Below are 26,148 nucleotides of genomic sequence, written 5' to 3' on the forward strand. Positions count from 1 at the left end.
ATATGTAGCAGTGGTTTCCCAAACATTCAGTAGGGATGTAACGGTTTCATGATAAGCTATGGTAAAATTCCTGATAGTTAGTATTACCATTTCAGAGAGACCGCGAGAGAGAGGCTGATCAAAGTGAAAGGAGTAAACCTTGAATTTAACGGTTAATTTAGCCTTCAGTTTCATTTAAGGTGGACCAGCTATTCTGCAACGTGGGTTGACTCCTTATCAAGAGTCCTCGAGTCCTTGCTGGGTGCAATTACTTAAATGCAAATAATATTTGTCACTTTAATCTTGACATGATAATTTCATACTGTTTCGTAATTGTTCGTATCAAACTGTTGTCAACGGTTGATCTTGCATAGCACCAATGCAGTAAGGATTAATAACGTGGAAAACAGGGCTTGGAGCTGCTCCAGTCATTGATAAATTGCTTTCTGGGTGAATGACAGTTTCTGACTGGATTAATGTCAATATGTCTGCACCCATGGCATTTAATTTGACACATATTGTAAATGAGACTGAGATGACTTCAGAAACATTGCTGCATGTAGCCTCGATGAGCTGACATCCGAGGAAACAGAGCGGGGGTGGAAATGAAAACACGGATGGACAGTCCAATTGGGAAAAATAAATTGAGACTGGGTTGGTGTGGTGGTGGGCATGCAGCGATGTCAGTGAACTGAATAAGATAGAGTTTCTCAGCAGACCCATCTTATTAGAGATGCTGTTTGATGACATACATACACATCTAGTTTATGTGTTGCAATGGTGGAATAGATCCTTTACTCAAGTAAAACTGGCAATACTACAATACTAAAAAATATATCCTTAATCCACAACACTAATGCGTCAATGAATTAATTTCTATACAGCAAGTATGTCTACTGTAAATTCTAATGTGCTAATTTTTGTTGCACAAATTTCAGTTTTCAGCCACCCTTCAACTCTAAACGGGAAAAGTAAATATTCTGCTTGGACTATAATTTATTCAGTATGCTTAGAGATGGGAAATCCCCTCCCTGGAACAGACCTGAATCTTATAAACTGGTGCTGTTCATAAAATACTTTTAACACCCTTGGCTCGGAGAATAAAAGGCTCTGGAGAATGAGACACAAAAAAAACGACTACAGTGACAAAAAACGATCACAATAAGAAGCATTTTAATGTTGTAACTGGGTCAAAGTGATGCTCATTTTAAGTGATGTCAGTATAGTTCTATTGGGCAGTTTAATCTGTAACAATGCATCCTGTTTTATGAATTGATCATATGTTTTGATTGTAAAATTTAAATCTATGGAGTAAAAAATACAATTTGTTTTTGAAGACATCTCTACTTGATTGAGTCTTAGCAGTCATGTCGTGTCTTTCCCAGTTTCATCATGCCCCATCATGACCTTTTTCCGGAAGAACAGAAACAACAGAAACAGCCTTGATTACTGATCGACTACCAGTACTTAATTCAACATGGATAACTCATTACACCGTTGCTGACCTTGTTGTCTATACTCGCAGCTGTTGTGCAGTTAAATTCAGCATTTTATAATTCTGCTACTGCTGACATGCGGAGGAAGCAGCTGTTATTAGGGTGATCAGCGAGCGGTGTGTCAAGCAGCATTATCGGCCATATGGAGCAGACGTCTGAAGCCACGGTTTGCGGTTTTGAGGAGGGAAATGGACAGAAAACGGAGGACTTTCCTTTTTTTAATAATGCTTGTTGTGTTCTGCACAACTATTGTGAAGTCCACACAGAAACTGTAAACGAACAAAAGCATTAATCGCTCTCCAGTACGACACGGACTTCAGACACCCGGTAGAGCTATGAGTGTAAGAACAGAGTAAGATGGACACAGTACCCCTCCTCTGTATATTCTCAGTATGTTAAAAGAAAGGAAGAATAGGAAAAAGTGGTGCAGTTTCAAATATTTGAGCTCAGTGTCATTAAATGTTCTGAAGCAGGATTTTTTTAGAAGATTAACAACAAAATGAGTGGCTTAAGGGTTTCACAACAAAACTGCTAGGTAGTTAAAGCCAAACTCACATTGGTCAAAAAACGAGAGAAAATGTGATTTAAAGAAGCAGAATAAAGATAGGTTACTGTATGTAGGCGAGTGAAGTTTCAGCAATGAATAATTTACTGTTGCAGAGATGGACTCTATCTTTTATCATCTTGTTCAGCAAATTCAGAGAAAACCCAGAAACCCTTTTCTCACCATCCTAAATATTACATAGCATTTTTCAGTGTGCTGGTAAAGCCAAGATGTAATGAAAACGGGGCTTATATGGCCTCTTTCTTCAGTCTATCCGTATCTTTTTTATCCTTTAAGTAAACATCTAAGCCTGCACAATCAAAGTGCAGAAGACTGCACCACCAGAAAAGATCACAACAAGCCTGTAAACTCAACACAACGACTGCTGCATAAAGAATGCTCCTGTAAATATAACATATTTCTCCCTTGCTGTGAGTGAATATGAAAGATGGAGCATATTGTTCATAATTAAGCATAGAGGTGTTTTAATCCTCCGTGTCCATGGCAACAGTCATGAGATATGATGCGCCGGGGCAACTGAGGACGGCGTGGTCAGTGCTCCAGCGTGGGATCACAGCAGTAATAGCTGCTCTTCAGTTGAGCATTTAGCCCCTCTTATTGGCCACTGTGGCCTCGAGGCTTCTGGTTTGTGAGATCATACCTGTCACTTTGAATGTTCGGCCTCACGCCGCCAATTAGGCTTTGTGTACAGTAGAGAGGGTTGGAGGGGGTGAGCTTGGAATAGTAATGTGTGGTATTCAGACAGGCTTCAGTACTGGAGAGGAGAATCTTATATTTATTTCGGATTACTGTTGCAGATTTCTATAGCCACATAATCTGTGATACATTTTTATGAAGTCTGATTGAATTTCAGAGTAGGCGCATTGCAGCGGTTTTACGTCAGTCAGTGTTCGAGGCACAGTGACCACTTGACAGCTTCAAGTCTGATCTGTGCAGAGCTACACACTGTACAAAACAGAACAACAACACAGTGAAACCCATATTTTAGTTTTTTTATAGAAAGCCCTGCACACTTTCACTGGTGTTTTCACATATTGTTGATGGTTCGACCTCTGCTTAGATTGAGGTTGGGTGCTTAGCGAGAGAGAGTGGGCCAGTTCACTGGCCGCAGGTGGATGAAATAATAGATTTCCTACTGGCGAGTATATGAGTATGAATGTCTGTGTAGACATGTTTATCATAGCTTTTCATTATGAATAAGAACACGCGGTTTTTATCTCATAAACATTTAATTTATATAAGACACAAGAAATGGAATAAAGTCTCTAAATAGTTTTTGCAACTACTGACTTTGTTACATTTGTACCATTCTGATATAACATGCTTCATCAGCTATAAACACTATTTCCTGTAGCCTAATGCTCCATTCACATGGAATCAGGCAGACAACAGACGGCAAACCAGATCTCGTTTTACTGGACGACAACAGGACGGTAAAATTAGGTGAGTCCAACATGGGTAACAGTAAATGACATTGCCGTCCAAAGTTAAAATATTAAATTATACTTTTTTGCCGTCCTCCGCAAGAGAATTTACAACTCGAGGTTATGTAACTTCCTCACAAAAGGAGAAAATTGTTTAATTTTGCAATAAAATATTAAGGAGAGCTGCATTGTATAGCTAAATGCATTACTGAACTAATTAAATTATATATTAGACACAAAATAGTTGTATTCAATAAACTTATTTCCATCATCATAGCAAACATATCGTCATTTGTCACGTTTGTTTTTCCGTTACCGTCCAGAAGGTGTTTGTCCGTCTGCCTGGATCCATGTAAATACAGCATTAAGGTTGTACCACTTTTAAAGATGGGTTACCATCTCTGGGATCTTTATCAAAGTTAATTTTTCACGAGTAGCCTTTTGGTCTTATGTATTTGTATGTCCACGATTGTCAGCTGACTGTAGCTGTCCCATAAAGTTTTTTGGGGGTACCGTAGCGACACTGAATCAAATGACGGTCCATACATTTAATTCGGTGTGTTTCATCCCTTTGCCTGCAGGCTGAAATAGCATTACAATGTGCTCAGCAGGTTGAAATTAGACATTTGGCTAAACTATTCATGTATATTGTACCTAAATAATTAAATAGAGCTGAGGAAAGAATATTTTGGCTGGCTGTGCTTTCTACCTGGGAAAATAGTCCTTTTTAAATCTTTAAACTTGGCTTTTAGATAACTCTATTTCAGAAAGCAAGGAAAAACAAGCGTATTGGAGAACTTCTTAGCTTGACAAATGTGTATATTTTGCAGCTTAATGTTGCGTAGCACTATCTGAAATTGCTTTCTTCTGAGAAAAATTGCATCTTTTAAAAAATGCAGTAGTCAATATTGAGTGTTGTATTTTGATTTTTGTAACACTGCAGCCAAATTCCATTTGATTGTTTAAAACCTGTGCACAGCTAAACCTTTCCACTTTCTCACCTTAATGGATTCTCTGCTGTCATTTTATTCGTGTGCACTGTGAGGGTATTTAAACCAGTCTAAGCACTCTGGTCCGTCATGGTGGCTGTGAAGGCATTAGGCAACATAAACGACTTACTTCTTCAAGTTGTGGAATCCTGCATGTGTTATTTCAGAGATAAGCAGTCTTGTACAGCAGAGAATGAAGACAAGCAAAGCTTAACGTTTGTGCGTCTGTGTTTGTGCATGTAGTAAAGTGGAATTGTGTACCTGCAGCAACACATAAATGTACCACAGAGATGATTAAAGTGAGTAGTTTTCTTACTCTGGGGAAATTAATGTGGCTTCCCTGAGTCACTGGTGTTGGATAAAGAAAACATAGCAACGTTTGCAGTCGTGTTTGTATATATAATTTTAGCTACAGTGTGAGTTATCCTCTGGTATGTATATTAGGCATCATTTGCTCCATTAGCAGTGTGAGCTGTCATCCGTGCATTAAAACCATGCTGAGGCCTCATTCTCTTCCCTCTCTCGACTATTCAAACACATCGGAGGAGATTTAGATGTAAATGAGATGTGGCACGGCTGTGTTAGCCATAATCGTAGCAAACCACCATCACTCTGATGGTGTTTGCAGGCGGAATGTTGCCAGTGACATGCAGCTAAGAAAGAGGCAGGAGCACTGGTCATGCCTGGCTTAAGCTTGAGAAGAGAGAACAGAGACTGCAGGGCCTCAGGGCGGAGAGCTCAGAGTTACGGTTCAATGCGGCGCGCACATGCAAACACACAAGTCCACAGATCCTTGAAGGCAGGTCCACCGGTAGCAGGTGGGAACCCCAGGATTCGGTAATGGGACAATCCTGATGGATCGCTGGCCTGATAGCACGCAGTGTTCTCCTGAATGAGAAGCCAACATCAGCAGGGGGTGAATGAGTTTTAAATCACCTGTGCAACCCTCCTGCCCGTACAGCCTCTTATTCAAGATACTAAAGTACAGATAAGAAGGCTCTGGGGTGATGCAACAAAGTAATTCATCTAGTCTCTCACCTTATTAATAAATGTTGTTGTTCTGTACTTCATTTTGCTACCTTGTCAGAGTTAATCAACCCATGAGAGATGGCAAACTGCACTGCTGTGCATGTTAATGCCTGTAGTGGCACTTCGATGCTTTTAAGACAACTATCACATCCGTTTCTCATAGATTACTTGATATTTCAGAATTTTCTATAGCCAAATTATAGCCCAAGGGAAGTCCTTTTAAAGTGTCTATCTTAATTAAACTGATTCATGGTGCATGAACTATTCTGTCTGTCAATGTAAAGCAAGTACCAACAAACCTGAAGGGAGTCCTGAATATATTTCCATGATCATTTTAGCTTTAATTAGACATCTAAGAGGGTTGTTTATGTGTGTTTTAATTTTCTTTAACTGTGGACCATTTCCAGAAATATTGAAATTGTCATTTAGTATATAAATTGTTCTGAAACTGTTTGGGATAAAAGTAAAATTGAGTACAGACAGACAACAAAACAGTACAGTAGAAAACAATGTCACTTAGATATTTATGATATAATATTTCTGCCATACTAATGTCAACAGGTTCTGATTATACATTTCATATTTGACCTTTCACTTATTTTAAAACATCATTTTGTATTTTTTATTTATTATTTATTTTCACAGAAGCATACGTGATTTGTGTCGTTTTAATATCCACCACACCATTAATATGCAGTTTGTTTCTGCTGATGATGCAGACAAAGTTGATGACATTATTAGATAATACAGTTTCAATGACACTCACGGGAACAGTTGGGCTAAATTAGATTTACAATTCACTCACAAAGCTTGGGTGAGTGAGGCAGGTACCGAGTTATATCACAGTCATTTAATCCCACAGGATCCATTTTAAAGTTAATAGGAGAAGTATAAAAAACTTTAATTCAACTTGAAGATTTTAGGCTTTGAGTGTTGCGTTTCACCCTTTATGAAGACGGTACTTGTTTTGAATTATAAATGACTTGTTTCTATAGCTGATCTTGAAGAGAGATGTACTGTGTGCTTACTGGTGTGAAAAAACAAGGAAAGTACCATCCTGAGTGTCCGATCTGCCTGACAAAGCCCATTAGCAAATACATTAGAGATTTGTGCTGAAAAGAATTTGAAACAAAGTCATCTAAAGATGCTTGAAATTAGCCACCTGAAATCTATTTAAACGCTAATTTCTGACTCTAATTTATATGAAAATGCCAAAGAAGGGTTATCCTTCAAAGCTGTTTGTCTCACAACCTGGGCTTTTTCTCAAGGATTTCCAAGACATAGTCAAGACATTCATTAGCACACAGTTGTGTTTGTTGGTTGCTTTTTCTTTCTTTCCTTTATTACCTTTATAGCTAAAAAGCTAATCAATATTCTCAGTCCGTGCTATAGAGCCTGGAGACGTTTATGGTGATAAATAAAACATTTTAGTCCCTCAAGAAGAGCTCCTCTGTTGCTGGAAGGGATTATTTTAATCTCAAGGACACCTCAGAGGAACATGTGTATGCTGACATAAAGAACACGAGACCTTTTGTTTGTGGACTCTGATCGACTTGCACCAACAAGGTTCTAACTTTTAAACCTCATTTAATCATGGTTTGACTCAATATCATGTTGCACCAAACTTTAGAACTATCTTAAATTCTGAAAGGTTAAATGCAAGCCTCTCTTTAAAGGTCAGTTTTTCTCTGAACCTAAATTGAATTTAATTCTGTTGCACCAAAATCTTAAACTCTACATTTTAATGTGATCCAGTATTAACTTTAAACTTAAACTTGAGGAGCTTTAACTTTTAAAATGGCTTTTTGAGATGGATTAATCAAAAATAATAAAATGATTCAAAGAAGGTTAAGGGACAGACTCCATAGTGTATACGCCATAGTGAGCGGTAGTTGGAGATTTCAGACACTTACTAATCAGCATCATTTTGCATCATGACCGCTAAATGGTGTAAAGTAGAACAACAGTTATTCTCATCTTTAAAATATGCAGCATTGCATTGCAGAATTGTAAGCAGAAAGTAGCTTAAATGCCATGGACTTTGTTGGTTCCATTGATGGCTAAATATATTAATTTGGAAGAATTTGGACACTTGGACAATTTGCAAATGGCAGATGGTAAATATTGTGAACTTTATAGTACATTAGGTTAGATTGCGCAGCCTGACTATGGTCACCGGCTGAGACACAATTACTTTGTATTAACTGACAACTAAAAACAGGATGCATAATGTTTTGTTTATGATTAATCATAAAGGAAAAATGTCCAACTTCTTCTGGTTCCAGCCTCTCAAATGTGATTGTTTTTGCTTTTCTCTGTTATATATCTTTGTAAATGGATTATCTTTGGGTGATTCACTGTTGGTTGGATAAAAAAAGACTTTGAATAAAAACAAAAATTGATTCATGGTCTATCTTTTCTTTCCCAGATATTTCGGTGGCCCATTGCCAGCAGGCTGGATGGAAACGAGATGCTGGAGATCCAAGTGTGCAATTACAGCAAAGTCTTTTCCAACAGGTAAGGTTGCACTGCTGCCCACAACTGGTCCTTAAAACAGCATTTCAAAGTAAACTGTTTGTGGCCCCAGTGCCCTTTCTTTCCTCCTGTCACAGCCTGTGACCAACTCAGACCGACACACGGTGCGTGTTTTTAGGATGAAGGAGAATGAGCTCGTATTCCCAGAGAGCTTGTTCTAAATTGACTCAATTGTGTGTGTAACAGACTGCAAACCACAGAGCTGGCCATGAATGAGTTTCACGTCAGGAGGGAATGAAACTATTAGATCTTCAGTAATGGGCCTATTTGTCACTTTACACTCACAAAAACACACAGGGTGTTTTAGTGCAAATTGTCGAGTTCGTTTTATGTTGGTATTATTCAAAGTGTGTTTTTGATATAATACTGGTTAATGAAATATTTGCAATTCAGACACATTTTGCTGTCATTGTTTGTCTGATTTTACAAAAAAATCCAAAGCTGAGGAGAAAGTATTCCAGTTATTCAGTTATTTACAGTTGTTAAATTAACGACCAAAGGGCGCTTGAGCAATGCAATGATACTCAAACCTTAAGCATCTGCAAAGCACTCCAATTAAAGAAATCATTTGTGCCGAGTCGATGGTTGAAACTGGCTAATTCCCCTTTTGCTCCTCCTCATCTTCTTTTATTTCTTGTTTTTCTACATCTTAGTTTCCCCTGTAGTGTGTTTTTCTCTGGTGTTTCCAGATCTGATAAGACGTGGGCTGGTTGTGCCAGGAAGTCTGGCCATATCTTGTGTCCGTAACAAATCCAATCAGATCATTACAGCTGCTGCATCTAACTAACTGGCTCACTGGTTGATGTGTCCAGACTGAGGACACATTATGTCGCCCACACAGTCATTAAAACTTCCCATGGTTGTCTCTGCGTGTTTGTGGGTGGATGTGTACTCTCTGTGTGTACCACGACCTTTGTATTTTATCTGTATGGCCTTATCTTGTCAGCCATGTATGAATGTAGTTGTGTGGGAATGTGTCTACTGTAGGTGGAGACACATTTATCAATGTGCGTCACATGTTTCTTAGAGCTAAAAGAAACATGTTAACTCTTAACTGTAACCACCATTTCTTTCTGGTACCATTGTGTGGAAGAGGAAAACAGAAACAGGACAGCCACACATAACAATTCAAAGAGGGTCAGAAAGTAAAGGATAGCTCAACATCTTCAACTCAAGTAGCCTGATAATCAGACTGAATTGCCATTTCTCTTCATTATTCTTCATTGTGTTCATATTAGCACATTTTCTGTTAAAGCTAGCGTGGCTCTCAGGATGGAAATGTGGGTCGGTCTGTCCGTCAGTCCAGCACTTTGTCCAAACCTCAACAACTATTAGATTGACTATCTTATCATTTTGTGCGAACATTCAGGTCCTCGGTAGGTTTATCGTAATGACTCTGTCAATATCCTCATTCTTTTATCAACGCCACCATCAGGTCAAAGTTTTCACTTATCCTGTGAAATGTCTGTAATAGATGGATTGGCCAAATATTTTTGCAAAGATATACGTGGTCCCAAGGGGATAAATCCTGCCAAATTTGGCCAGCGCCACCATGAGGTTCACGTTTGGGGTCATTAGTGAAATATCTCGACGACTATTGGATGGATTGTCATGGAATTGTCTACATGCATTCATGTCCTTTATCTTTCTTCAGTTCAAAATATCAATCTGTCCAATGCTTGTATTTATGACCAAACACCTGCAAAACGTATGACATTCGACATTCTCGTTTCTCTCATTCCAGAGAGAAAATAAGCACAAAAAAAAGAAAAGTTTTACTTTTTTTGCTGGCATTTGACATGCTCTCACTGCTTGATAACAGCACAATCTCAATGCACATGCAAGTGCACAAGCACAATATATGCTAAAACAAACGTGTGCACACAAACAAGTAAAGTTGCATTCAAAGACCCTTACCCACACACACACACACACCTGGCACTCATTGAAGTGGGTAAATAATTCAAGATGAGTCATAGCTTGTGTTGTTCTCACACCTGCTCCTTATGTCCACACGCAGCATCATTACCAGGGTAACTGATCTGCTTCATCACTGCCTGCACCAACACACTGTAAGGCCAGTTTGTCACACTCTGCGACCGTACTTGCGATCTTATTACCACAACAAATAGAGAAAGCCATGATGCGGGATGGTCTCTGTGCTGTCGAGGCATATAGACCATGTTTTATGATCGGTTCTCCCCTGTGGCAGATAGATATGCTTTTATATTCTGCATGCTGTGGAGTACACTGGGTGTGAGTCTGAGCACTTATATGATTGTATATTCAAGGACTTCAACCTGATGCACCTCATCAACAATTTCAATCAGTTTTTTTATCTTTGAAATTTTTATTCTGGTGTTGTACAAGCGCTGTATTCTCCTTTGAAAAACATGGGAAATGGCAACACTTTTGAACTACTTTCTTGTTTTGTTTTGAGAGTGAATATGTTAGACTTATTGACATTTTATTACCAGAGACTTTCTCATTGTCACGCCTCAATTTTCAGGAGAACCTTGAGGCACATAAAGAAAAATTGTACAAATTGAAAGGGAAGGGAGCTCTGAATTATAAAGCAGATGAAAGTAAATTGTTTGCAAAACCTCGATCAATAATGAATGCACCCTTTGAAGTGCTAAAAAGGTGAGCCAGAACATGATAGGCCCTGCTAAGTTCAATTATTCAGCACTTGTACACACGCTACAATTGCGAAAAGGAAATGACCGACCAATTGCTGGACATATTGAGCACCACTGTCTGGGGGTAGGAATGAGTATCATACTGGGTTAGTATTTTCAGTGATGTTGCTCAGAGGTGCAGACGTTTCTACTCCTCTTCACAGAAAACGTTGACTGCAGAAAAAAAAACATGAATATCCTAACAAACTCTCTTGAGTCACGTCAAGCCTGGAGAGTTGAGCATGGAGTGATTCAGTGGTAAGCCTGGCAGTCATGCACCTTCACAGAGAAAGCCTCTGCCAACGCCGTAAGGGAAGCACACGTTTTTTTATCTTCTTTTTTTTCATAACTGAGATTCAAAGTGAAGTCAAATTGTGGAATTCTAAATGTACCTCGTTATTAAGTTTTGAGGCACTGCTGACAAATGTAGCCTCACTTTCAACTGTGAGTTCAATTCATCACCACCAACTCCAGAGGAAGGACATAATATAGGAGCGCACAGAGATGGAGATAAAGACAGAGGCAGATGGACAAGAAAATACATTTACTGAAGAAAATGGATGTCAGATCTGGCAAGATCTCTGGACACTGCATCTGTATTCACTGGAGGAAAAAGACAGTGTAATTGCTGACAGCTTAAGAATATCAAGAACACGTGAGAAAATGTGAAAGTTATATGTTCTCTGGCTTTACAGCGACTCAAACTTACAGTGCTTGTTCAGCAAGGTGCCTGCTGTACCGAGGGAGCTAACGCCTGAGACGGAGCTGAAAGCTCTTGTGGGAATTTCATCCAATCAACAAATTTCAATTATCAGAGCAGTGCTGTGAAGACCACTGCTCTTAGAATGGATGCAACTCATGACCTTTATGACCTCACACAGGATCCTGATTAGGCAAACACAGCTAGCCACTGAGCAGACGGGCATCCCAGAAAAACACACATTGTCTTGAGGAGAAATTAATCCACAAAATGTTGCCGCAAGAGCAATTGAGCATTACAAATCCTTTCCGTACAGTTTATGTATGGAGAGAGGTAGAATAATAGCAGGGGATAAACGGTGTGCTTGTTATTTGATCACTGATAATTAACTTCTGCCTTTGTTATTTTTCTTTGGTTCTAAATTTAATAATATGGTATATGGAATATGGTTTTATGTATTGAGGTGTGTTTGTGTACACTCTATGTTTGTGTTTCCTGTACTCATTCACTCTCATCTGACTGTCGATGCCCTGTTTGGAATCTCACATCATTAGCAGCCATCCCTGCAGATTTCTTCTGTGTGTGTGTGTGTGTGTGTGTGTGTGTGTGTGTGTGTGTGTGTGTGTGTGTGTGTGTGTGTGTGTGTGTGTGTGTGTGTGTGTGTGTGTGTGTGTGAGCGTGAGCATGCCAAGTGGTAAGCTATTGATTGTATGCTCTTGTTTTATGTTATTACTCTCCGTGGACTCATCAAGCCTTGTAATTGTGTGTCTGCTATTTCCAATGACTGTCCTGTTGCTCCATTTTATTCAAGTAGTTTATTATCCTGTCTGTCACTTATAGATTGAAATTAAAAACACCGCTGGATTTTCAGTCCATGTGTATGTGTGTAAGCTAGTGACCATTAAAGTACAGTAGCAATAACACATGGCTGAGTACAGGCTGCGCTGCATGCTTTTTGTGTGTGGCTGATTGCTCTCCGGACAACACACAGTTTTGGGGGGAAACTCATTCAATTATTCACCAGCTCTAATTGGCTAGCTGAATGGGGACTGTACCAGGTTTCTTCCCACTGTTATGTCCTGTGACGGATTCTTTGGCAGCATAGAAATGTTAATTAATATTAATTCAGTCATGAGGTTTTACTCAAAGAAAAAAAAATGCTGATTGATAGACATTTAGTTAATATAGTCATCTAATTTTGTAAAATTGTTTCCTTTTAATGCCAATTAGAAGAAAAAACGTTAACAGTTAAATGCAAAATGTGACGCACTTAAATCTAAAGGTCTCTGTAGCCTTCAGCTTTTAAATGAAAGCAAACGGAGAGAGAACTTCTTCTTCTTGTCATTAAATGGCAACTTTATAAAATAGAAGCAACGGATAACATTTTCATTCAGTGTGCTGGGTGAATGAATGGTGTTGCAAGTCTTTATCCAGTTATTTGCTTGTCCTTGGGGGCATCAGATTAATTGGCTGATAAATTGCTGCCTGGAGCTGAAATGTGTTGAAAGCTTTTGAGAAATAGGTGTCTGAAATGTTTGAAAAATTGAGTCGCAAAGTAGAAGCTTCTGGAATACAGCATATGTTTTAGCGTTTACTTAAATGTGACACCAGATAGGTGGCATTTACAAATCAAGATAATTAGATACAATAACAATTGTGCTAATTGTCACACCAACGTTTTCAAATGTGTTCTTAATGGTGCTTATTGTATATTATAAGGAAATAGCACGGAATGCAACTTTGTGTGGGAGGTAGTTTACAATCAGTTGGTCTGAGCTGGGTGCAGCTGCCCATGGTTTTATACAGGCAGGTCATTGAGCCCAGTATGGAGGCAGCCGTACGGAGCAGCAAAACCAAACCAGTAAGATGAAAGCAGCTAAAGCTACAGAGCAGATTAGATTATCAGTGGCATAAGTAGTATATAAGCACGGTATTAAAAATGTCCACACTACAGCGAGTTTTTAAATGAAGAGTAAATATGTGTTCCAGACGACCTGTGGAGTTTTCTTCTAATCAAACACAAGTTATGTTTACCTTCAGTACGTCTTACCACACTTCTCACAAGGAAGATTGATCGACAATATATGTGTGTGTGTGTGTTTGTCTAATTGAGCTGCTACCTACTTTCTTTAAAATGCTTTGAGGACTGACATACTGCAGTAGGCTGACGGCAAAAGCAGTATGGCATTTTCTCAATGACAGTCACATCACATATCCCTCACCACCCACCACACAGCAGTCTGTTCATGACTATCACTGACACACACTTAACTGCACACTATGACACTGAGTGGTGGAGACCCGATGCTTTTGGTGAATAAAAAAGTACTATTTGTCAGTATTTATTGTGTAACTGAAGTAACAATAACGAAAATAACGCTAGGGAAACAGATGGGCAGCGGAGGTTAAACAAAGGACACCGTGAACTGATGTAATGCCTTGTATTGATCTCACAGATTTATTTGTACGATGTGTGACTCTCTTCTGGTGTTTCCCTGCAGACTGGTGGGGACTTTCTGTATGGTACTTCAGAAGGTGGCTGAGGAGGGACACGTAGAGCTGACCGACACCCTCATCGACGATAACAACACTTCAATAAAGGTAAAGGTCGTTGCATTGGTGGCCAACAAATAATCAGTTAATGCAGGTTTACAGCTGCCAGGACATCCAAAATGAGGAGAAAACACCATGTACATGTTGGGATGAGATGTGTGGAAATCTAGAATACTTGCATATGGGCCATCCATAAAAAATATGGTTTGGACTTTAAATGTTGTAATTGTATAGCTTCAGTGAAGAGCTGATACAAAATATATTTAATAGGTAAAATTATAGTCCAAAAATAGTTTTAAAATGCTGAAATCAAACAGTTTATATTAGTAAAATTGTACTCTGATTGCATAGTAGAATTGAAATGAAATGTCATTAGTCAACAAAATGCATTTTCAAGCAATCAGGGGAACATTAAATGGATAAATAAATCTAAAGACGTCGGCGTTTAAGTTCTGCTCATCATCAAGGATCTGAGCCACATCAGCACAATAGGACACTTGCCATTAACCTTAATCCAGATATTCTCTATCGATTAGAACATATTGTGTTTAGAACAGCTGAACTGGGAGCAGCTCAGTGGTGATGATGAGTGTGAGGAGGATTTGAGGTGTTTAAAGCACCCCGGGGTGCAGAATTGTGTTAGTGGAGCTGGCAGTGCTGATGTGATGTTTCTAACACACAGCATGGAAGTGCTTTAGGGCTTACACACACACACACACACACACACAATTAAGAGAATTTCAGTACATTTACGTCCCTGTAGGAAGAAACTAAATCCAACATAGCCTGAGAGACAACACTTTATGTACAGCTGCACTGGTGTGGTTGCCATAGTGACAATATGCTCGTACTACTCGGAGCAATCTGCTCCTCGTGGACTACAGGGATTGTCTTGAGAGGTTGTAAGAACGAGAGCGACATCGAGAGAGAAAGGGGAACGAGAGCCCCTCATCTGTCTTTGTCAGTAGAATAAATTGGGCGCTCTATAATAAAGTTGCAGTCATTGTCAGGAGGATATTTGTTCAAACACGACTTCCCAGAAGACATCAAAGACAAACTCCAGAGTCACCGATATATCTGGCCCGGATGAAACTAACGCTCGCTGTCAGTCTGAACTGACAAACAAACTAGATCAGTTTCAGGGACATTATTCAGAGTTCCTAGGTTTGACGTGTCAGATAGTCGTTTTAGATTTTGGTGCAGAGATAATTCATCAGAAGCAGCTAATGTCATCTGCTGAACAGGTGGCTTTAGATGCGTTGGCACATTTTATTAGTATACACCGTGACCTTTGTGGAGGTGTCAGCGTCTTAATCATCCTTTTGCTCATTGTCATCTGTTTTCAGACCAGCGTAACCATAGAGATCAGATACCAGTCGATGGATGGAGCAGTGGGAGTGTGGAGCGACGGGGAGTTCCTCGATGTTCCCGACGACCGTGACGGGATGTTTGCCTTTGAAACGGACAGTTTACTGTCAGGACAAAGCCACGTGTCGGGGACGCCTCCTGGACGATCCTTGCAGGGATCCATACCGACCTTCAGGAAGTGAGTCAAACACAAGCTATCTCCATGAGAACTCGACTTCCTGATGTAACACTGAATCAAGCTGTGAAATGCTGATGATTTGCCTCTGAATATTTAATGAGCCTCCACAACAGCAACAAACATGTGTCGTTTTAATTGTGTACTTTAGTTTTTAAGAGCTCATTAACAGTAACAGTGCTCACACATGGGGCAGACAATATCTTGAATGCATTGAAGTTGACAGATGGATACAACATTCGTACATTAAAAGGGGGCTTCATGCTGTCCAGCTGATGTAACATCTGTCACTGTTATGGTGGAGAACATGTAGGGGTCTAAAGGGATAGTTCTGGTCCTTGGAAGTGGGGTTGTATGAGGTACTTACCCCGACTCAGCAGTAGTGTATTATGACCTACAAAGGATGGGTCGCCAAGCCCCCGCCTGGAGAAGCAGACAAGGGTTACTGTGACTGCGGACGTCAGCAAAAGGTTTTTTTAGCCACAAAAAAGAAAGAAGTCAAAATCAGTTTAAGTGTGCGCTATATTTAGAATATATTCATCTGTTTATTTTGCCACAAGACAACAGTTTCCATCTGGGCTCTTGTCATAGCCACCAGACACTATTTAAAAAAACAGATCAAGATCACAAGGGGTTGCTTTTCTATCGCTGCCTTCATCGCTTAGTTTGTTTGTGTAATTGTGTGACTCTGTTAGTTCGGATTCACCAAAGTCACACCAAAAAAACAAACAAACTGATATGTTAGCTCATAATAATAGACAAGTAGTCCCAAGCTGTACAGGGCTTTATAGATTTAATATGAAAAACTGTCAGAGCCTCTGACCCACAGCGCTGCACTGTTAGCTTGTCTTCTGTGGTTTGCTTGTCGTGTTTTTGCTGAATAGAATATGAAATTATTCGTGGGTGGTATTGATTTCCACTGAGAGTATCTGCACCACCAGACCTTTAAATCCTTCCTTACACTGCATGTTGAATGGACGCGTGGAGACTTGTGTATGTGTGAGGCTGAATGTTTGGCTGCATGCTTTTCTTGGCAAAGTTACATTGTCTTTCAGCATAAAGTTGTTCAGAGTCTGCCGCTGTGACACTTGAACAAGCCTGAGGTCATTTTGACTAATCTAAGTTTTAGAGCGTCCCACGGGTGTTATGTAACAGATACAGTGTTTGGATTTTGTCAACAAAGAAAATGAAGTACAGCTATGGAGAGATACTGTATAAGTGGGATGAAATTAGTCACTAAACTCGTGAAGCTAAAGCTTTATATCAAATTGCATTACATTTCCTCACCTTTCTGCAGGTGGAAAAGCCTTCTCTCCTTGCTGCTTGACAAGGGCACCTGTCATCTAGTTGCAGTGGTTGCACAGAGCTGTCAGTCAGACTTTGTAATGGCTACCGTGGGGCTTTCAGGCGAAAAAAAAGGTTCAGAGCTGCTGAGAAAAATACCAACTAGCTTCCAGCCTAGCCAACAAATCCACTTTTAATCTGCCTCACACTGGCATTGGACAGACTGATGGGCTTGTAAAAAAAGTTTTAATAGCTTTGCCATTTCTCGCCCAAACTCCCTTAAATCCTGAAATTTCCAGCCACTCACTTTATATCTGCTTGAGAGGTTTTCAGAATTAAACTTTGTAAAAATGTTTCACTGTGTCCTGAATTCTGACACTATGCAGTCAGTGTCTATTGTTTTTTTTCAGGTAATTAGGGGTTAATGGGCAGGAGATGATGACTCTCCCATTCCTCTTGGGAAGAGGAGGGGGAGGAGGAGAATGTCATAAAGAGTTTAGCTTCAAGGTATATTTCCTACATCCTTCCTGTCTGCCAGATTTTCACATTTTTGTCTTTCTCTTTTCTCAGCAATGTCACCTCCACAATCTTTTTATTCTTTAAGCCAAAAACATCTGACGACGTCGTGGAGAATTAAGTGTCTCTCTCAGGTGTTATTATGATCATAAAACTTCTAAAAGTATTTTCATCAGTTGTCTGAAGTCTTTCTGAGTCTTTAACTTTGAGAGAACAGGACTTATATTATATTTGTAAAACTCTTCAGAGACGATCTCCTCTATTATTAATTATTCCCACGCAGTATGTTAACTGTTCTGAGGTAACGCATGAATTCAGAGTGGAAGAACAAACAGAAGAACTGTATCTAGATGGTACTAGGAGCTCCACCTACTGCTGTCTATTTCTGTTGTAGCCTAAAGGTCATGCATGCTGCTTACATGAGTTTGTGCTCTTTGCCATTTTCATGGGAATTCCATTTCATTTTAACTGTATGACTGCAAGCAAGTGTAGGTGGCTTGTTTGGGAGTATTTGGTTCCTCCTCCCCTTAATTGAGTGAAATTGCATCCGAAGTTGACCATCCCACTGCTTCCACCTCTCCTTTCTGCAGCTTTTACGTTGTCTCTGGTCCTGCAGGATGATTTATGGCGGTGCCTGTGAAGCATTTTGTGCTATCTACGATACCACGATGAGCCGGCTTTGCAGGGGTTTTATTATTCCTAATAAATAAATCACCCCCTATGTGGTTTCACTGCCAGTGAAGCCGTGCATGCAGAAGAGCAAATGAGCCAGACATGAAGAGAAAGGATTTAAGACTCCAATTGTCATGTGGACATCAAATACTGTGGAAAAAAAGACAAACAATGAGATGAAATGTGGTTGCACGTTGGAGTGTGATCATACTTTAACACTGGTGCAACAGGCTAACAGAACAGGATTTATATATAAAAACATTCATGAATTATTTTAGCTTTGCCTCACTAAGACATATTGCTGTAAATAGTCATTGTGTTTATTCAAACCTTTTTAATATGCATGATTAATTTGCATAACATCAAATAGGCACTCAAAGGAGACAACTCGGCTCGGGCAAAGCTTCTGTTGAAAGGATCGTTTACTGAAACAAGTGTTCATTTATTTATTATGATTTGTTGCCAAGTGTGTGATTCATTTGTCCACCAGTGTAAATAGCTGTGTCTTCAAAGACAGCTCTGGCATCACTTGTGGATGATGTACCTTCACTCGGCGCTACGGTGCAGATGTTGCCAGGCCTTTTATCTCACTCGCCTTTGTCTCAGTGAGTCTGCGCACTGCAGCACTGACTCCCTGTGGAAACATTCATAACAACAGATGTGTCAGCTAGTACAGAAGCATGCCATTCTGATACAGTATGAAAATATTCATTTTAAACAGAGATTTTGTGTGCTTATTATTTGGATAGCTGTCAGCTTTCAAATGTACAGCACAGTACGCCCTTGTCAGCAAATTAAAGATCTTAAGATCAGTGAGTCGACACAGATGCTGACACAGATGAAGCTTTACAGAATCCATTTCTGCTCAGGCAATATATATGGCATGAAAAGATAATTCTTATCATCCATACAATCAAATAGAAATGTAATTTTACATTATCAATCCTTCATGCTAGGTTTTGAATTAGCTAAAGGATGCATTGGTCATGTGTTCTTCTGCTTAGTTTCCTTCTGCAGAGGCAGGGTTGAAGCAGATGTCTTTTGAGTGTTTGACATTCCTTGTCTCTTCTCGTGTAGCTGTATTCTCTTGAGAGGCTGCTCTGTGTCTGTCGGCTCCTCTCTTGTGTTTTGCTGTGGTTGTCATTCTCAGCTCGCATGATAGTACGGTGTGTAAATTTGAGCACAGCAAACGAGTGTGTAAGCTCCTCTCTTGTTATTTTTCTGTTTCCAAGCCCTGATGTGGGAGCAGTCGATGACGACATGAGGACATGCCTCTTGGGGTAAATCCCAGTTTCTGCATCACCTGTGTTTTTTGCAGATGCGAGTTAGGAGCTTAACTTCTTATAAGAGATGATTATTTATGAGATTACATAAAAGGAAATGTCTTTGGAATCCCTAACCTTCCACACAAATGCACCATAAAATAATGTGGTTTATTTATGTGCGCATACACAAAATCAAAATCAGCCTAAAGACTTCTTCAAATGTTTTATTGGCACTATGTAGGCCATGAAGGCTCAAAGCACTCTTATTTGTAGGTGTGAGAGCATTAAACCTGCATTAGCTCCTAACTATGTGACAGTAATGAGGGTAAAGTGATGAGCATTCATTTGCAAGATCACAGGCAAGAATATCAATTGCTGTATCAGGAAACCTTTTTTGTTGGCAAATTAAGCATCTACACAAAACCACTCGAGAAGAGATGCCAATATAACGATATATAATATTGATGTTCCATTTTATCTGTTGTGGTCACGTAGAAGTTGTCGACGTGGAAAGTTAGAAAAACATTACTTGATGCCTTGAGCAGCAGAGGAAGAAATCTGCCAATGAAGTAAAGTACTGAGAGTGAGAGCGAGAGGACTGCAGAGCATTCGATAAGGTTTCACCACAGAGGGTTCTGGTTTAGTCAATGTTTTTATGCCCCAACTGTGTTATCAGGTAAAACCGATCTTTCTCTGGCTCCAGTCCAGAGATATATGCATCCAATCTAATGTCTATGAGAGGGAGACAACGAACAGAATGACTATGTGTTGGATATCCCACTGAGCTCCATTAAGCAGAGCCCCTAGAGCAGAACGCACAGACAGTATATGACAATGAATTATTGATCGCTGGTGGGTTATATTTTATCTTCCATACTTATGAAAACGCATGCAAAAGGACAAAACACAAGCAAGCTAAGAGAACTGCTTCACCACTTTGACAATACATACTATGTATCACATTTAGAATAACATTGTAGGTATAAATAAAACACAGGTACATTTTGAAACACATTCAACAATTTGACAGCATTGAACATATAATTCAAAAATATGAGCTACCATTCAAACGAGTTAAACCAGAAGTATTTTAACAAGAAACAAAACAACTGGATTCATAACTCTCAAGTTATCGTACCTCATTACAAGAAACAGAGAACAACCAGTGAAAGAAAAACATAAATTCTTCATAGAAAGTACAACACATTCATTTTTCTAGTAAAGATACACAGGCTACATGATTACAAGTTCAAATAACAATTTAATACGTAACAGTAATAATGCTATAATATTATATAATGCAGAGTACACGTCATAAGAATCAACAGAGTCTCCTGAGTTCTGCTGGATCTGAGACGTTACGGAAAGAAACCATTGGCAAAGCCACCATTCCTGGCAGTTACATCTAAATATATTCCAATATTAGTCCAATAGTAATGGAATAGATTCTGTTAATATACAATCTCGAGAGCTATGCACTTTTTGTTTACTCCAAATATGTAACAAAAAAAGGTAGATAATTAAGGCTGTTTAAATGTTGTGGCTACCAGGCTAACAGTGGGGTAACCATCTGGGAATAATAAGTGAATATTCCCAAGTCGGAATAACAATAGGTTTTCCTGTCTTCCTACTCTGTTGTTCTGATGTTGTCTAAATGCAGCATGAGCATAAAAGTCACAAAATCAATATTTGTTCTGTTACAGCAGTGGCAAATGGTGGATGTGACCATGTCAGCTAAAGAGCAGGTGTTGTATAACATTCAGCTGAAACCAACTGACGATGGCAGAACAGTGACCTCTTGTAAAAGTGCCCACCCAACAGTTCTCCACACATACAGACATGTCCATGTTTGACCATATTCTTGCAGCAAGTTCAAAGCCAGGTCTGTGGAGTTAACTGCAATTTACACACCCATCATGTACTCCATACCCCACTGCTCGACATGCACATTAGAAATGAATTCATAACTGTGGGGAATATGTTTCATGCTCAGTTTTATGGAGGAGATGGAAATGAAGTTGCCAGGTACTGGAGAATATCCTTGGGAGTAAATCTGCTTCAGTTTGATAATTCATCTATGCGATTTACACGTGTAATCAGGCAATGTATTCGTGATCTCGTAGGTTATTGATTCTCGCACAATCCCCCCCCCCCCCCCCAGATGCAGTACACTTCATTGTCAGCTTTAAGCACAAATGTGCATATGTTGCCTGAGATTTATTTTAAATATGCAATAGCTGGCTTTGCATACAATAGCGAGCTTATTATCTCTAGATCTGCTGTACAAAGCTTGAATGATCTTAACGTCTCATTCAAGGTGAAGTGTGTGTGTGTTTGGTTAATGTGCAGCGCTGAGATGTTGCAGTTAATGAGATAGTCACTGATGCATTTATGGTTTTTATTTCAGATCAAAGGAAAAGAAGGAAAGAGAAAACAATAGGTATAAGAACCTCTTTAAGTCTCTACTTTAGCTTCTCATCAAGTTGACTTTTCTCTATATTTTCTTTCAAAGGTTGACATTTTGTGACTTTTACCCGCAAACTTGTGTGAATTTGCATATTTCCGTTACTCTAATTGGAAACCCCACTTTTGAACTCTCTTTGCCTTCTCACTGACATTTTGAAAGTTTTTGTCATTGAATCAAAGAGGGAGGAAGAAAAAAAACTTTTAAGGTACATCTCATTTTAAACTCGTCTGATGTTTGTCCTTGTATTCACTCTTAATTTGGCTCAGCAAAGTGAAGGAAAAGAAAGTGAAGAAAGAAAAGTAAGTAAAACATTGGATGGCTTTTACTTTGAATTTTCTTATGAATCTCTTCTCTCTTTTTGGTTGAAAGTCACTGTTCTTTTGCCAAAGAGGTACTTATTACTGCTGGCAGAAACTGTCTTTACCTGCCATAACTTCATGGCCTTCTGCCGACAACTGTTCACAAAACAATCAATGTTCACACTTTCCTGACATCTTACTGTGGTGGTTAATCCACCTCAGAAGCAAAGGCAGAGGTAACATGACATTTTTACAGTGCAAAAAACTTGAACTGTGACTGACTTTGACACAGAAGACAACCAAATAGCTCTAGTTATACAAACTTAACAATACTTCAAAGGCTCTGTGAAGTAACAGCTACCTGAGCAGAGACTGAGGCCTCACTGTGTGTTGTAGTTCGAGCATCGCTGTGCTTTGTTTACATGGCCGTGCATGCAGTCTCTGTTGTGCTGTTAGCACCTTTAGCTGCTACTCATTGGCTCAGCTGCTGCCATATTGAGAGCCCTATGGAGGCAAAAGATATGGATATGGAGCCCCTTTACAGTCATCCATCCGTCCAACCATTATACTTAACAGCTTATCCTGTTCAGGGTCGCAGGGAGGCTGCAGCCAATCCCAGCTGAGATTGGGCGATGAAGGCAGGATACACCCTGTACAGGTCACCAGACTATCGCAGCGCTGACACATAGAGACAAACAACGATTCATGCTCACATCTCCACCGACAGGCAATTAAGAGTGATCAATTAACCTAAGCTGCATGCCTTTGTACTGTGGGAGGAAGCCGGAAAACCCGGAGAGAACCCACGCTGACACAGGGAGAACATGCAAACTCAACACAGAAGGGACCTTTAAGATCAGAAAACATGAATTATTTTACTGAGGGTAATGTGGGTCTTTTTCGGTTAGTGTCAAGCATGTAGTTGTAATGTTATGTTTAGTAACCCTAAAAGGAATGTTTAGTAGAGTTGTACAAAATGAAATATTGTCTTTATATATGGATGCAGCAAAGTAAGATATTAACATTTCAGATTTGTTGTAAAACATATTTTTTCCCATTTGATCTAATTTAAAGGTAATTTTGTTCAACTCTGGTGTTACTCACCAAGGAAAGGAAGCACTCACATTTGCATATTTCCAAACACCGAGTTGGTGCCATTAAGATTCACAGTTTTTTTTAATCAGTTGACCAAACATTGTTGTTTTCAAAGTTCAATATAACATGAAGTTCAAGTGAGTTTGTTATGAACTCTATCTTCTTTGGTGGTAAATAGAGCCCAACCCACTCCATCCATCCTTCCCCTCTTCCTCCTCTTATCTCCAGCCATGTACCTCCATCTCTCTCTCTCTCTCTCTCTCTCTCTCTCTCTCTCTCTCTCTCTCTCTCTCTCTCTCGCTCTCTCTCTCTCGCTCTCTCTCTCTCTCTCTCTCTCTCTCTCTCTCTCTCTCTGTCCTTCCCTTTCTCTCTCTTGCATCATCCACTCATCTGGCGAACTGCTTCCTTGCCTGGCTGGTCTGGATGATCTGCACCTGACAGGTGAAGACTATGGAAATATAGTTCAGAATAGAAAAAAGCTCTGGAAGGAATTTTGTTTGGGCAGATTTATGGTGATCTGACTTCTTTGTGGAGTTGAGTAGGATCAGTGGTGTCCTTCATGTGGTATGTATTTCACACTTTGTCGCAGGTGTGTCTTTTGTTTTGGTAGTTTATTGCTGAATCATAGATTTGATTTGATAAGACAAGGAGTAGGGTTGTATTACTGAAACATCAGATTTTGCGATGAACCATGGCTGCAACTCACTATAATTAGATTATCTATAAATTGTTTTTCAATCAGTTAGTTTGATTGTCTATGAAATCAGAGTCCAACGCCCTTTTTTAATTGCTTTACATTTCTGTGGATTGACAAATGAATTATTTTACTGTTTCAGCGTTTCAGTTACAACAGATGTTACATCTCAAGGTATTTTTTTTATTCCCATTCACATGCCTCCAGGCTTTTTCTTTTAAAGAACTCTTGGCGCTCAGCCACATACCCAGCTAATGAGATGGAAAACCATCCAGTTGTCCTTATTCCATCAAATGAGGTTGAAGGAATTGCCTTTAGAATAACTGGGGAAAGATCAAAGCAGAAATTGAACTCCGATGCACTCGATTCTGAATGCTTGAGGAAACAAAAGGAAAGCCTTCCTATTCATTAATTTGTTGACATGTATCCATATCCGCAGCAGATTGAATGGTCACACTCATTTTTAATTATTAAGGCCCCTCATTTGTCGTCCCGCTGATGACATCACAAGCTCTTTGTTGTTGTGGTGACATTTAATCCAGATAATATCAATGTGGAGACACTGGATACTCTTGTTTTGTGATTGAGGGTTTGGTGGTGTGGCGCAAGGGAGGGGGATTAAATCCATTGGAATTAAGTGTGTAGCTGAGTTACATAGATGTCCATGATATAAGTTCTGGTGTTGGGTTGCAGTTTGATTATAGCTGCGAGCGAGCCTTGGAGTTTTCTGCTTAAGTCAAGTTCAGTAGTTATCAATTTCTCCAGTGGTTCTGAGTCTTCTGATGGAGAGTGAACTTCATGAGACAAGAATAAAAAAGTCTACTTTACAGATACAGTATAAATTCCCTTTTCCTTCTCGCCCCATCTGCTGTCTCTGTCTCCTCCACCAGAGCAGGGAAGGGCGTTTTCTCAGCCATGAAACTCGGCAAGATCAAGAGCTCGAGGGACGATCACAAGAAAGGAGGTAAAGCAACATCTATTTAACCCAAAATGAATCCTTTAACTTTTTGTTATACTGCAATCCAGCAAGTTAGTTGGAGGCAAAGTACATGTTGAAGCCCATTTGAAGTTATTAGTCATATAGTACATGGACTGTCCTAGTTAGGGCCAAAGCCAGGAATTACTGAGGTCATACGTCTGAGCCCCCCTCCCTGAGAAAATTAGGCCCGTGTAAAAAATAAAGTAGTGTAATATACAAACATAAGATAAAAAATACTGGAATCAGGCTATTATTATCCACCAAGTGTTTTAACTCCCCCCAACTTTCACAGAAAATAGCGCAGACTTGACCTAGTTACTGCTGGTGCTACCATCAAAACATGTGTGGTTGATTCTGGTGATGTCACGATTGTGATATTGTCATTCAGATGAGCCGGCGGTTCTGGAAATGGAGGACCTGGACAGGAAGGCGATGCGTCTTGCTGGAGCCCAGGACCCAGACACCATCTCTCTGGCCTCTGTCACCGCCGTCACCACCAACGTCTCCAATAAGAGGTCTCATTTTTGCATTGAGACATGCATGCACACACACGGTAGAGAAATCTGCCCCAGTCAGTACTGTACTTTGAAGCTGGTTGCACAGTGATCCCATTTAATGGCATATATTTTCAGGAATAAACTTATTCAACCTGGGAAGATGGAAGAATGAGAGCATTCCCAATTTAGGATTCAAACTTAGAATAGAGTTTTTAATGTGCCACCTCAATTTTCGATGTTGGAGCACAGGAGTATGTAATCCTTGATTGTGTTGTGTTTCTTAAGGTCAAAGCCAGATATTAAGATGGAGCCGAGCTCTGGACGCCCAGTGGATTATCAGGTGTGTATGCGTGTCTGGGTGTTTGTGCATGAACACATATCTGCACATAAAACTGTATGCAGGTTCATTGATGTGAGGTAAATCTTCCTCTCCACTTAAGTCTATTTCTAATGTGATATAGAATACACTTCTTTGCTTTCTTGCATAGACAAAGATGAGAATATTGAATCCATTTTCATATATATTTAGTGTTAAGTAGAGATGTAATAGGCATCTTTGTTTTCTTTTATTTATTCATCACAACACCAATGAAAAGAAGTAAAAGAATAATTGTGTACACAGTGTACCTGTCAACCAATGCTAGCAAACGGCCCATTTTGATAGCCTATTTAATTTAAGAACATGAATACATTTGTCCACCAGACTGAAATCCTCGAGTAATTGTTGGCTTTTGACGCTTCCCCGTTTCCTCTCTTTTCCTCCTCATTATCCAACGACTAATTAAACCAGTGGGATATTATTTGGACGTAGAGATTTTGAGCTCAGATCTAGTTCATCCATCCGATGCTACATTACTTTATCCAAGGGAGAAAAACGTGTAATCTGGCT

The 26,148-nt window shown here is 39.6% G+C and overlaps 1 protein-coding gene across 1 annotated transcript in view; it reads left to right on the forward strand.

Moving 5' to 3' along the window:
• The window catches only part of otofa (otoferlin a), a gene marked incomplete at both ends in the record, with an annotated part of 65,481 nt that overhangs the window by 13,682 nt on the left and 25,651 nt on the right, over positions 1-26,148 (forward strand). The window contains 6 exons of the mRNA XM_079180494.1: positions 7,911-7,999; positions 13,897-13,996; positions 15,295-15,494; positions 24,674-24,747; positions 25,151-25,277; positions 25,545-25,599. Of these exons, the coding sequence (XP_079036620.1) occupies positions 7,911-7,999; positions 13,897-13,996; positions 15,295-15,494; positions 24,674-24,747; positions 25,151-25,277; positions 25,545-25,599 (645 nt within the window). The remainder of the gene's footprint in view (positions 1-7,910; positions 8,000-13,896; positions 13,997-15,294; positions 15,495-24,673; positions 24,748-25,150; positions 25,278-25,544; positions 25,600-26,148) is intronic.

Source organism: Pholis gunnellus, assembly GCF_910591455.1.
Source record: "Pholis gunnellus genome assembly, chromosome: 19".
Classification (NCBI taxonomy): Eukaryota; Metazoa; Chordata; class Actinopteri; order Perciformes; family Pholidae; genus Pholis; species Pholis gunnellus.